The 14525-nt window shown below is 35.0% G+C and overlaps 1 protein-coding gene across 1 annotated transcript in view; it reads right to left on the reverse strand.

Moving 5' to 3' along the window:
• Window positions 1-249: 249 nt before the first annotated feature.
• Window positions 250-14525, reverse strand: part of Negr1 (neuronal growth regulator 1) — a 799300-nt gene continuing 785024 nt past the window's right edge. Inside the window, exon 7 of the mRNA XM_048351585.1 lies at window positions 250-2278. Within this exon, the coding sequence (XP_048207542.1) occupies window positions 2154-2278 (125 nt within the window). The 3' untranslated portion in view covers window positions 250-2153. The remainder of the gene's footprint in view (window positions 2279-14525) is intronic.

Here is a 14525-nt window from a genome sequence, read left to right on the forward strand (position 1 = left end):
GAGGAGGTATTTTTATCTCTAGGAAAACAATCACTGTATAATATGCATTCTTGATCTGGTTCTTTCTCTCAAACAATGGTACAGATGGTTAACACTTTTGTGGTAGCACCACTATTTCTAGTAAGTAGATTATTATGGAGTGTGCCACTTTAAAGCTGCAATACAAAGAAAATATTTTGTCGTTTGGTCACCAATTCCACAAAGAATATTTTTTTTAAAAGCAAATAAATAATAAGTTTAAATGCCATATTTAAAAAAAACATTTTAATACATTACTCAACATGTCATAAATTCCTTATAGCTAGTAAATTTAAATAGCATTGTGTCATATTATTGCCATTTTTTGGGAAGACTGTATATTTATGTCCCCTCATTTTTGATTTAGTCTTCTAATTAAAATAGATTTATGATGTACTTTGGATCTAAATTGTATTCGAAAGGTTAGCATTTTGTCATTTATCTCTCCAAGGGCATATTTAATTATCTCATATGTGAATGACTTCTGTAAAAATTCTTGTCATTGGTATGATTTGCAAAAAAGGTGACAATTGGTAGAAATCTAGGTGTGCTGAAATTGGCAACTTCATCAAACCTGTTAAATGGCTTTCAAGGCTATGGTCTGTCTGATAAAAAGTCAGACCATGGGCCTATTCCTGTAATATAAGAGTTAGACTAACAGCATTTTCCTTCAAAAATGTAGGTTTTTTTTTTACATAGAAAAAATGGAATACTCACAACAATTCAATAATTAATGTACCTTAATGTATTCTCATTACTGATGTCCTGTTTTTAGTGGATCACATCTTACATATGTAAGAAGAAATAAAGCATGGTAAGTTTTTGGCTTCACTTTGAGCTGAAATGGCTATAAAAAGATTTTTATTAAAGAGTTAATTACTTTGGGGATTGATCTGTTTCCTATTAATATAGAGTATTTGTTATAATATATTTTGGAACTTTTTTTTTTTTTTTTTACAAAATATAACATGCATTTAAGACTATCAACTGAATGGTGTTTTCAGACAGAATATGTGCAAAATACTCCTGTGTGCAAGAGCACTGCTTCTGTCATCCAACTACCCTTAACAAAGCCATATTAATGGGGAACCTTTACCAGCTCATGTAATATTAGGTGATAGGACTCTGTGTCTTTTCTGACTAACCATCTTTAAAATTTTGGCTTGGAAAAGTGAGAAAGATGTTGTATTGCTAGACACCTTCTTGAGTAGACTGTGCTGTCATTTTAAAGGGAATTATTTGCCACAGAGGATCTAACATTTAATTTCAACTAAAGAAATCATATGGAACATTTGCTGTCCTGTTATTCAATTGTTTTTCATGATGAAAACTGAGTTACTGTGGGGCAAAATCCTAAAACCCCACTGGTAATGAAGCAATACAGTCTGATAGCTCCTTCATTCTTTAGAGGGTAAAATTCAACTTTATCATTGTGGTTTATTTTTGCTTCCAAATTGTAGGATTTCTAGAACATTTTATAGTCACTGGAGACAAAGAGAAAAATATTATTTTATGAAGGCACACCCATGCTGAAATTACAGGAAAGAGAAGCAGAGCTGCACAGCCGGTTATATTACAAGGCTCATTCCTGAAACCTGAATGTCATGCGAGCAGAAAAATCTAGAGATGTGTTATATTTTGAAGAAATGATCTGAAGGCAATATTATTTGCTTTTTATCAAAAAAGAAAAAAAAGGAATGCATATTTGTAAATGTGGATTGACTCTTATTGAAACAGGGAACTGAATACTTGTATTGCAGCCTTAAAGAATCACATATTCACTGCAATATTCGTTTTTGTAAACTACAGCCTGCAACCTAGCAGACCATGACTGAATGCGTTTGAAAAGTTGTAGATTACAAACATGAAATCACAATTAATATCCTCTAAAAGTAATTTCAGAGCTTTCACGTCTTAAAAAAAGGACAATGTGTACTGCTTCACAAGGTAATGTAGCTAATCAAAAAAAGAGTAGAATTAAAGTATTTACATAATGAGCGATTCTACAGAAGGCGATCATCCCATGTAAGCACTGCTGATTACATCCCACGCTGCTTTTAACAAACTGTACCAGATTGGATCCAGCCATCAGCACTTTCAGAGAATCCTTAAAAGCCTTTTATGGGTCTTTAAATTTATTGTAGAATGGCATTCTTCAGGTAGAATATGCTGGTGAAAGAGGACAGTGTCAACACAAGGTACCAGCAGGAGAAAAGAACGTCAGCGCTCCCGGTAATTCCATACTGGGCTGTACTTGGAGCTGGAAAGAAATGGAAAAGATTAAATCAAAATCTAATTTGAGTCTTTCAGGATCTTGACAATAATCAAAAGGCAGCTGGTTGTACAGTTGAGCATTGGCTTTTGAGTCAGACAGAATTAGGTTCACATCTGATTTTGCTCTATGAGAATGTATGGCCTGTTCAACTAACGTCTCAGAGCTTTGGCTTTCTCAAAGTGAGAGTAGAAATAATGGAAATGATGCAATAAGGCAGATGTGGTGAGAATGGGTGATGAGGTACCCAAGACCCGTTGCATTGGTCTAACCCTGGGCTAAATACTCAAATAGTCACTAACATGGTATTCCTTTTATATGAATTTTAAATATTCATGGACAATATTCACTCATACATATATTTGGAAATCTCCTTAATCAACTAAATATTCTATAAAATGCTAAGGAAAAAAGAGGTTCTTGAATGTGCATCATGAACAATATTCAAACAATCATAATACAATCAATAGTAATCTACAATAATAAAATCTTTGAACCTTAGGGCTGCACATGTAAATTGTGGTAGATCAGAAAATGAACACTTAAATCTGCTTATTCAAGGCAGTGATGTTAAAAGAGTTCTACCAAAAGGAACTGTCATTTAGGTAGAGGAAATAACACATGAAAAAGAAAAGTGAGTGGATATAATTCAATCATCTAAAATTAGTTTGGTCTTGCTAGACCATGAAGTTTGAGGCCAGAAAGGGAGAGGATTGAAAGTAGAGGTCTAGGCAGGTGCGTTAACCTTGATTGTAATGGAAAGCATTTATGTTTTTATGCTGAATGATAATGTGAAGAATTTAATGCACTACTATATTTGTGCATTATAAATATCATGGTTTGATACATGTGTTACTTGGCTAAGAATCACTTTGAATTTCCCTAAACACCGAAAAATTTGTTTAGGATATGGCTGATGTTTTTGGAGAGGTTTCCAGTTTACTTCATAAGAGGATACTGTCTCCATGTATGTGAGGTTTTATATATATATATATATATGTATATATACATATATATATATATATATACAATGTTTTAAAAATTAAATGCCCTAGGTGTTCCCTGGGTTTGCTCCTGAGGGATTCTTCCTACCATAATAATGACATCAATAATAACACAAAACCAAACCACATATTTTAACTACTTGGATTTTAAGCATTATTTGTTAGTAGAAATTCCATTCTGCCATAAAGAAATATATTGCTTCATCCCTAAATCTATAACTCACATCCAGGAGCAGTTTAGTAGCACTGAGTTTGAATTTCTAGCTGGCCATTTTTAACGGAGCTTTCAGAAATGACTATGTTGCCATGCAACAAGAAGAATAAACTGGGTTGTTTATACTTCTACAAAATTAAAGGGGATTAAAGATTCATTGGCCTCCGCCAGTGGGGAGATTTCTCAACACTGTAATTGTTGACTTGAGATGACTAGGATCCCAATACTGAAGCTACTACTTTTTCATAAAGAGAGGAAACTCAACTATTTAATGCATAAATGAGTATAACAAATAAGTTGTTGTAAGAAAATGAAAAGATGGTAAAGCAAGTCTGTTACTGAATAGATCACTTTTCAGTATTTATCATACATATAAGAAATCTAGGGGCTGGGGATATAGCCTAGTGGCAAGAGTGCCTGCCTCGGATACACGAGGCCCTAGGTTCGATTCCCCAGCACCACATATACAGAAAACGGCCAGAAGCGGCGCTGTGGCTCAAGTGGCAGAGTGCTAGCCTTGAGCGGGAAGAAGCCAGGGACAGTGCTCAGGCCCTGAGTCCAAGGCCCAGGACTGGCCAAAAAAAAAAAAAAAAGAAATCTAATTAAAACCATGGAATTTCTTATTTTCTCTGATGACATCCTAGAAGAATATTTAGAGAAATATAAATGAAATATGAATAAAACGTTAATTACTGCATCAACATCTCAGTAACTGCTGATCACTGCTGTTGCTTTTTAAAATCTTGAGTATAATAAATAAATGAAATGTTTTCTTAAATTAGTAAAGTGTTTTTAAAAGTATACAAAGCAAAGGTCATTTTTTTCTATTACCATGGCAAATTAAATAGAAGGTAAATGGTAGATTATTAAAAACCCTGAAAATCATTTGTCTTTTAAATATGTGTTAAAGCAAACTTTCCAAATTCCTTCCACATCTCAAATACTCACAACATATATTTCTCTATTATACTAGCATGATAATACATTGGAAAAATTGTGTACATGTTGATTTCTAGCCCTGGGTGATGTCTTAATGTGTTTCCTGACATGAAGTCTGGTGCTTAGTAGATGCTCAAATAGTTTATCCTTCTCTTTCACTCCCTATTCTCTCTCTATCTATATCTCTCTCGTCTGTCTGTCTCTCTCTCTCTCTCTCTCTCTCTCTCTCTCTCTCTCTCTATCTCTTTCGATACTCATTCACAATCCTACATCTATTCCTTAGAACTAAATTCCTTAGGCATCATCTTGATGTGTCTCTGGGAAGGTCAGATGGGCTGTGGATTCTCTGTAATTTTTTTAATTGTGTGAATATTAAGGTAATATTCACCTTAAATAAAAGTAGGAGGGACAGATTGTGTGATCAGAGACACAATTATGCTGAAGGCTTTAGTTTTCTTCTGAATTGTATGAGATGCATGGGAAACCTTGTTCATTTAAAAATGATCACGTAACAACTCTGAAGACAGTAGGTTGTAATAGAGGAAGCAAAAGTAAAAGCATAAACTTTCAAGGATCCCCTATTGCCTGTTGAGATAAACCAAAGCTTTAAAGTCCAGCAATCTGTTTTCTGGCTATAACCAACTTACTGGACTCGTACTCACTCATAACTGCAGTTACACAGCCATTTTATGAATACCCTATGCCATTTTCATGTTACAACCTTAAGCTTAGATGACATTATTTCCCTTTTCCTCTTATTCAAGTCTTATTCATTCTTAAACATTTAAAACACAAGGCTCTCCATAATCTCTTTAACATGAATGATTAATCAACTGCTGAAACCTGATTTCATAATATATCTCTTGATAACTAACAACTGTACTTAGAATTTTACTATTTTTTCATTTTTCATTCCTTCCTATCATATGTGCATTTCTATCTTCCATTAAATATGTCAAGAGATATTCATTGAATTAAGTGTGAGAAAATATTCCTAAATAAGCATTTGTATATTTTGAGATCACCTGCATGAAATATTCCATTTCAGTGGTCGTTCCAATGAATTGGTTTGTACCTAAGGCAGAATGGATGATGGGGATATAGTTCTGTTTCATTATTGCCAGCCACGTGGTGAAGATTGCAAGTAAAGTGAGAGGATTATCAGTTTTTATGCAATGTATTACATATTTTCTTTTCTTTTTTTTTTTTTTTTTTTTTGCCAGTCCTGGGGTTTGGGACTCAAGGCCTGAGTACTCTCCCTGGCTTCTTTTTGCTCAAGGATAGCACTCTACCTCTTGTGCCACAGTGCAACTTCTGGCTTTTTCTGTTTATGTGGTGCTAAGGAATCAAACCCAGGGCTTCATGCATGCTAGGCAAGCATTTAACATGTAAGTGACAATTCCAGCCCTTCATGTTGACCATTTTAAGATAAAAAGTAGTGATAAAAGAAAGGTTTGTGTCAAGTGACTGCTTTGGTGTCCTTTGAAGGTCAGAATTTAGTACTGGTTGCCATTTTTAATATGGAGATTTGGGGGACAGGAGGTATTAGTTTGAATTGGGACTTTGCTCGTTTCAAACTGTACTAACGTAGACACTTTTCTTCACTCTCCTTAGTTCACTATCATCATTTGGGAGTGAAGATTGGTGCGATCTCAAGTTACTGAGGAGATTAAATGTGTTGATAGATGTAAACCACCCTACTCCATGTAACAAGCCATAAGCACTCCCTCAAATATTAGAAGATCTTCGGCATGAGCTCATTTATTTAGCAAGTGACTGCTATGTGCCAAACACTCTGAGCTAATGAGCAAAAGAGAGATGGCCCCTGTCTCTGTGGAACTTTCTGATTGAGGTGTTTGCTATAGAACAAACACATTTTACTTCATTCTTCACCTACATTGTTTAAGTGAAAGTATCTTTGTTCTTACAGAGTTATCCTCTGTTTTAGCATTCAAAATATCAGCTTTCTACATTTTCTTGGCTTCTTTGAAAGGATTATTTTTCAATGCCATCCATTTACTGCTACATGCTTGAATAATCTCCTCTGGCTTCCAGTCTCCTCAAGTTCAGGGAGAATGGCCCCTTCCTTTTCTTCTCACAAGCTCTGCCAAGGAGAACAGCAGGTTACATGGAATATAGAGAGTGGTTGTATGGCTGACCTAATTCCAAGATTGCTTTTGGAGGCACTTTCTCTCACAATTGCCCAGGCTAGGTGTGGGATTCAAACCTTTGGGATCTCTTCCAGTTGTCAACAGGAAGATCCAGTCTGGTTTTAACACATATCTTATATCTTGTCTCATTATGGTTATCATTCCCAATTACTTACAGCTGCTGCATATTATTTTCAGTCTTGGCAGTTTTCCCTTATATTGCTCTAGTTTTTATTTTTAGGCAAGAGCAAATGTAACTGTGAAATATTTAGTCTTGGTACAATACCAATTACTTGCCTAGGCAATTTCCTTAAATTACTCAGGCTTTAACTAAACTAGCTTTGAGTCATATTTTTAGAATTCCTGTTGCAATCATTATAGGTAGATTTATTTTTTCTTCATTAATTCTGCTACCTTAATACAAAACTTGCCTCAACTTCCATTTTCCTTAGGAAGTTTATATCTTAATGATATGTGAATGATTTATACCCAGATTAGATTTCGTGCAAAAGAGAATGATTAATGTGTGCTCAAAATAGAGAACACATTAAATACTGAAAAATTATGTACTTCTGATTAGATCACATTGATAGTATAACTCAGTATTAGTATAGTGTTGGAGGAGCTTAATCCTCTTGAGCGAACCACCCCCTCCCTCCCCAAGCCCATTTACACTAACAGCAGGTACAGGGGCTATTGAGACTCTGTTTACATTCATTGTATGGTCACTTTCTCTGTATGTTCCAATCTGGGCTTAAACTCACAATCCTCCAGCCTCAGCCTATGCTGGGAATGTAGCCATGAGCCACATTGCCTGTCTGTTTCATTTTCCTCTATCACTTACTTCTACCTCAACATTGAGTGAAGATTAAGGGAGTTGAAAAGCAGTGGCTAAGACATGCTTTGTACCTTTTGTTGTGGCATATATGCGAATCAGGTCACTCTTGGGGTAGGTGGCAGGATCTCATTATTTAATTCTGTCATTTTCTGTATAATGAGATGTGCTAACTCCTAAGGTGTCATATGTAGCACTACAGATACAACTCAGACAAACTAAGTCTTTGCTATGCTATCTAATACCTGCAACAGTGATTTCTAGGGAAGAAGTGATTTCTAGAGAAAAGACAAATTCTAATCTTTTTTTTTCTATTCTTTCTAGTCAACTGAAATAAAGTTTTAGAGCTTGAGCTGTCCACAACTATCTTCCATATAGGTCAGATATCTTTTTTTGTTGTTGTTGCTTAATCTATTTTTATAAAGTCAGATATAATTTAAGTGACTATAGTAGATCTCTTTGGAAGGGTGTGAACAATACAGGTAATTTTGTGAAACCCAAAATGGAGCTGAAAGTGATATGATTCAGTTATGTATTCTAAGTTGATTTGCTGATGATTTTTGATATGTGAGCTTGCATATTTATGAGTGTGTGTATAGCAATGTTAAAATGTGTTCAAAACAAAAAATGTGTTCAAAACAGATTTCATTGTGTAAAATATAGATATAATGAATACAATACCTAGATTTTACTCTTTTTTCCTAAAAAGTATTATCTTGGTGAAAAGAAAGAAGGACTTTGCAGAAATAAAAATAGAAGTCCAGCTGTTCTTAAGGTCACTAATGGTCACTGCCATCAGCTGCATCTGCACTGTGACATTGCTATTGTGCTAAAAACAAATTGGAAACATTTCAGAGGAGAAAACATTTCTGCAAGTGAAAGGATAATTTAAGATTCTGCATAAGCAGTTATGTGAGTGTGAAATTAGTCAAGTTCTTTATAGTGTGTCTAAACATGGTGCTTTAATGATCACATTATCTTGTTTATTAAATTTTATTTTTAAATATCTTTTGTGTAACCCCAAGCTCAATTATTTCTTGTTCTTCAGAATTGTTCTTTGAGCATTAAATACCAAGAATTTATTTTTTTCCTTTTTTTGGTAGAAAACAGAATTGACCTTTTGGTTTGGTTTTGCTTTTCCAGCTTTTCTGATTCATTAATGGCCAGTGATATTCTGATTTCTTTATATTATTCCACTACTTATCCTCACACTTTATTTTTAATGATTCTCTAATAATTCTCTTGTACTTCAGCTATTAGAAAACCTTAGTAAAAAATAAATGACTTGGTATGACATTTGAGACAATACATATACTTTCCTCAAGCTGCCTTCTCAGTGCATCATTGTCAACTCTTTTCCACATTCTCTTGCAGGGACAGCCTTCCATTCTCAGGTCCAGATAGGTCTGTCAGCCTGTAATGGAGGTGGGCTTCCTTGCCTCTGTGGTCTCTTTGCTTTGTAAGGAATATTGGGAGCCACCTATAGCAACTCTTCAGTTCCACAGATGGAATGACAAGGATGGTGGGATTGAGTGATCTGCTTGTATTTCACACAAAATAAGACTTGCTGACTCTTCTTCCATTTCTAGTTCTTTTGTAGCTTCTGTAAATTTCTAACTACTACAGTTGGACCTTCATTGCCCTTTCTTCTTTTCTCCCACAGCCATGTATTTTGACCTATACTTTAATTCTCTCATATGCATCTTCCTTAGTAGAGTCTAAGTTTCTTGAAAGTAAGGATCATATTTAATTTAGTTTTGTACCACTCATAGCATTTCATCAAGAGGTTAGCACTATAAAATATTTATTATGAAGAACTGAATTATAGATTCATTGTTTTAATTTCTGCATTTTGATGAGGCTTTACTCTAAAGCTCAAGGAAAACAAAGAAGTACTATAAAGAAGCCAATAAGATTGGCAAGAATTTAGGACTGGGGAACTCACTATCACTGCAGAATAATGTTAATTTCACCTTGTTGAAAGTGTCTTTAAGGATAACAAGCAAGACACTATAAATTTAGAATAAACGTACAATCTGCACAAACCTATTCACACAAGCACACACAAGTGAACTGTTGAAGAATTACTTTTGAGCCACATATGGCGACATCTCAAGAAACTGTAATCAAGACAATCACAAATCAAGACTAGCTTTGGAAAGAAAGTGTTAGTGATGCCTTATTTAAATAAGCTAGCTGGATATGGTAGTATATGTTTGTCATCACAGCTATCATGGGTGAAATAAGAACATCATAGTACACACATGTGCAAATTACAAGACTTAATCTGAAAAATAGCTTATAGCAAAAATAGGGAAGGTGAGGGTGAAGTAAGAGTGAAGAGTTATGGATCAAGTGGAAGGACCTGAACTCAAACCCCAGTACCACCACAATGATAATGATAATGACAATAATGTCTAATGACAATAATAATAATGAGGAATCCCCCTTATTTTGGATATCTATTTGAATATTTTAGTGATGGATGGACTCTATTTCCTAATAATAAAGCAAACCATGTGCTGGCTCGGCATCTCTATGCCTCCATTTTTTCATGTTGAACAAGGAGATACAACTCTTTTACTCTTAGTGCTGTGTAAAATAAATGGGACAACTAAGTGAAGTTCTAGACACAGTATTGAGGTAAGTGTCCATTAAATTACAGCTCTTAAAGCATGTTTATAATTATACAAGACAAGCCAATGAAGCTCCTCTTTGGCTCATGGAAAAATATCCCGTAGTTGGAGAAGTTCTTTTGTATCACAAATTCTGTTAGTTGAGATAGTAATAGTCACAAGAAAGTGCCCTTCCTAAAACAGGGCTGTAAAAATGCAGCTCTGAAGCAGCTACAGTGCCATTGTTGTATATAATTCTTTTCCATAGATCCCAGCTTTCCAGCCTCTCTACCTTACAATCTATGACTTCTGGAGAAACTAGATCAGTGTCACCTCTGTGATCCCATGCTTCATTGTTCCCCTGAGGAGTTTGTAATCCAAACTCATCTCTCATGGCCTTGCCCTTGTCTCTTGCATAGCCTTGCTCACAGTTTTTCCACCTCAGCTAGCACTGTGTTCCTAAATGGCAGAGATCAAGCTTTCTTCATCTTCCTTTCTTTCTCTGTACCTCTTCCCTACTGGCTACCACAATGACTATACAAACTAAGAACTTAATAAGCATCTGTTCTTTTTTTTGATGCTTAATATTTGTTTTTTGTTTTGTTTTGTTTTGTTTTTGGCCAGTCCTGGGCCTTGGCCTCAGGGCCTGAGCACTGTCCCTGGCTTCTTTTTGCTCAAGGCTAGCCCTCTGCCACTTGAGCCACAGCGCCCCTTCTGGCCATTTTCTGTATATATGGTGCTGGGGAATCGAACCCAGGGCTTCATGTATACGAGGCAAGCACTCTTGCCACTAGGCCATATTCCCAGCCCCAATATTTGTTATTTTTATTAACTTGGAAAACAGAGTAAGCAAACTATATGTTCAACAAGGATATCCCAGTGAGTTTGCAGTTCACTTGCTGCAATGAAATATGCAGCCATTGTAATTTATGTTTACAACATTTATGTTCTTTTGATATCCACATTAAGTAAAATTTCCAAACATACTGATTTTACACACTTTCTTGTCTTTACATCCTCTTATTGCCTGATTGTTTCCTTTTTTTTTTTTTTTTTTTTGGCCAGTCCTGGGCCTTGGACTCAGGGCCTGAGCACTGTCCCTGGCTTCTTTGTGCTCAAGGCTAGCACTCTGCCACTTGAGCCGCAGCGCCACTTCTGGCTGTTTTCTGTATATGTGGTGCTGGGGAATCGAACCCAGGGCCTCATGTATACAAGGCAAGCTCTCTTGCCACTAGGCCATATCCCCAGCCCCTGCCTGATTGTTTTCTGACTTGCTATGAAAACCAGCTTTGTATGCAGGGCAAATAATTGGGAAGTAGATATGTCATGGTCCTCCAGGGGTACCCACTAAAACAGAGCCCAGGCACTCACAATCAACACTAGGTCAATAAAATACTATTGGGCTGAATTTTACTCCTTTCTAGCTTTGTCCAATTGCCCACTTATGTTCCTTAAAATTCGTGTGCATCAAAACAGTTATAAGCATATTGTCCATTTTAAAATACACAGAGAAGAGAAAAAATTATATAAGTACTAGTGCTATGTTCAGTGGGACTTGATATCCCCCCCACAGAGCAAGGTGCTCTTCATGTGGCATGTAATAATGTTTGATAAGTATTATCAATTGAAAATAAACAAGTACCTACTCTCTGTGCCAACACTCTTTTTGGCTCATAATAATTTTCTCATTTGAATCAGCTTCCTGAGGTAGGCTTTAATGACACTTTTAGCAGGCACCTATTTTTTTTCCTGCCAGTCCTGGGGCTTGAACTCAGGACCTGGGCAGTGTCCCTGAGCTTCTTTTTGCTCAAGGCTAGCCCTCTACCACTTGAGCTACAGTATCACTTCTGGCTTTTACTGTTTATGTGTTACTGAGGAATCAAACCCAGGGCTTTATGCATAGTAGGCAAGCACTCTACCACTAAGCCACATTCCAGCCCACCTTTTCTTAATTATGAAAGAAAAAACTTCATGAAATATTTTTTCATAGATTCTTTCTGAAGTATATCACTCACAGTTTGATACTGTTTTCCTTTTGCTGACATACCAGAACCATTGTCTAATTAAAGTCCTGTCTCCTGTTGCATTTCCTAAATATATAAAGGCACTCATGGTTCTAATATTTTTATTATGACTTCAAATATAAAATATTCTTCTCCTCTACAACCTTAGAATTCTTTCTTTAATGCTTTATTTCTTCTTTAGGTGATCCAACTTGTAATGCTTTATTTGCAACTCTCTAGTGTACTGAATTCAGAATTGTGTGTGTTATAAACATGTGAAAATTATAATAAATATTCTGTGGCCAAATGTTAGTGATAACTGAAAACCTGTTATTCTGGAAATTCTGCAATACGTCTAGACTGTGTCCTGAATCCCCTACTTTTTTCCTTTTTTTATTATTTTTAAGTATTTGTGCAAAGGAGTTGCCATTTAACACAGCATTTTATGAACACAATATATCTTAATCAATGTCATCTCTTTCAAAATTTCCACCTGTCCTTTCCTACCCATCCTTTTGTTTACTCTTCTTAATTTTGTCAGATATGCATTGCATTCTCAACTGTACTTAATTTGTTCATTTCTTAGAGGAATGAATCAATTCAGAAAATTAGCATTAGGTCATCCCTACATAAAATGCAATTTTGTTTTTGTTTTCAAGTGAAGGAGTAGGTTTGGTTTATTACTTATGCTTGAGGACATAAAAACTTTAAAAACCGAAAAGGCATTAAGAGAAGCATATATTCTTTAAGAGCAAAACTGTAGTTTTATACCAATAACATATGAATTTGGTTTTATTGCAGTAACACTTTACCTTCTAGTATACCAATATCTAAGAGTAATTGGTAATGAGAAAAGAGAGTCAAGTTTACATGTATGTATCCTAGTATGTGTTGATCATTTCATATTAAATTTAACTACAATCACTTGTAATAGGATTATTTGGTATCATTCAAGATATCAAAAATAATTTCTAAAATTCCTTTTATGTTTATTTGTAAGGCTTAACATTATCCATTTTGGTGAGTCTTAAAAAGAAATCACAGTAAAATAAAGTTTGGGTTCCATACTTACATAAAGTATGAAGGTTAAAAGGAAGGGACAATAAATATTTGATCTTATTTTTCTAGCCTTGCATTGACAATAAAGGTATAGAAGAATACAATAGACACTATATATTTTCTACTAATCTTACTCAAATCTCCTCATATCTATAAAATTTAAGCTATTTATATTCTTCACCTGAATAAGCTAATCTTTGCAAAGTTTAAGCATTGTGACAGCTATCTGCTTTCAAAGGTAATAGAATATATTTGTTCACATATCCGATTTAGGAACAAAATTCTCACCAATAATAGAAAGAGGTTTTCATTAGGCAGCATTTTTTTCATTACAGAGCAACAACAATAATTTTTGGGATCTCTATTTAACATTGAAAACAAAGTCCAATTCCCCCATCTCTTTGATGCAGCTGGCTGAATTGTGCATCATGTGTAATACACAGTGGCAATGTCTACTACAAAACTGGCTTATTTGTGTATTGAATGCTTCACTCAATTTGTATGGCTCAGAATATTCAATGAAATGCACATATTGTCTAGTTCAGTATTGCTCAATATGTCATAATTGATTTTGTATGAATGGTTTCCTATTTAAGATTGCCGCAATGCCATTTACATTCATTAAGGAAAAAGGTGACAGTTCCTATGACATCTCACAGCTGAAGGTCAAAATGAAGGTCCAGGTCAGGCTTGAGTCACTTACAAAACTGTGGAAACCATTGACTAGGATTAGCAAATGCATGGAAATATTCCATAACCAGTCGTGTACTAGTGTTTGCTGACAATGAAATGAAATACAATGTGAGGATATCATAGGAAGGATTTTGTGAGTGAAAGTCGTGTCTGAGAAGAAGGAAAGTCAGTGTTGGAAGAGATAATGAACTTTGAACAACATTGGGAGAAGGAGTAGTCTAAGGAGAGCTTGGTATTGATAGCGTCATCAGAAACACAACATTTCTGCAAATACATCTTTTGTTATTGGACATTTTGAATATTTTTCACCTCTAAGTATGTGGGCTAAATTTCGAGTCTGCTAAATCCAATTATCTTTGAAAATACTTTTTAAAATAATCCCAACTCCACTGAGTTGCATTTAGAGTGCTTGGGAATATAATTTTGGCTTGTGTTCAATAATGGGTAGTTCCGTGGATAACTTACTACTTTATTTTTTTAACTGAATTTGATTTTCAAGGTGATGTACAGAGGGGTTCTTCAGAAGATATTTTTCCAGTGTTACATATGGAGCAGAATAACTACCACATTAAAATTACTAACATTGGATAGGGATAGAAGACATTTTAAGTTTCTACACTGCAATTATTCTGTTATTTCTAACATTATGACCACCCCCCTCCTTTTTATTTTTAGCGATAATTGCTTTTTAAAAAGGTTTGTATATAAAGAATTGAAGAGTAA

The sequence above is a fragment of the Perognathus longimembris genome, chromosome 7 (genome assembly GCF_023159225.1).
Source record: "Perognathus longimembris pacificus isolate PPM17 chromosome 7, ASM2315922v1, whole genome shotgun sequence".
Taxonomy (NCBI): Eukaryota; Metazoa; Chordata; class Mammalia; order Rodentia; family Heteromyidae; genus Perognathus; species Perognathus longimembris.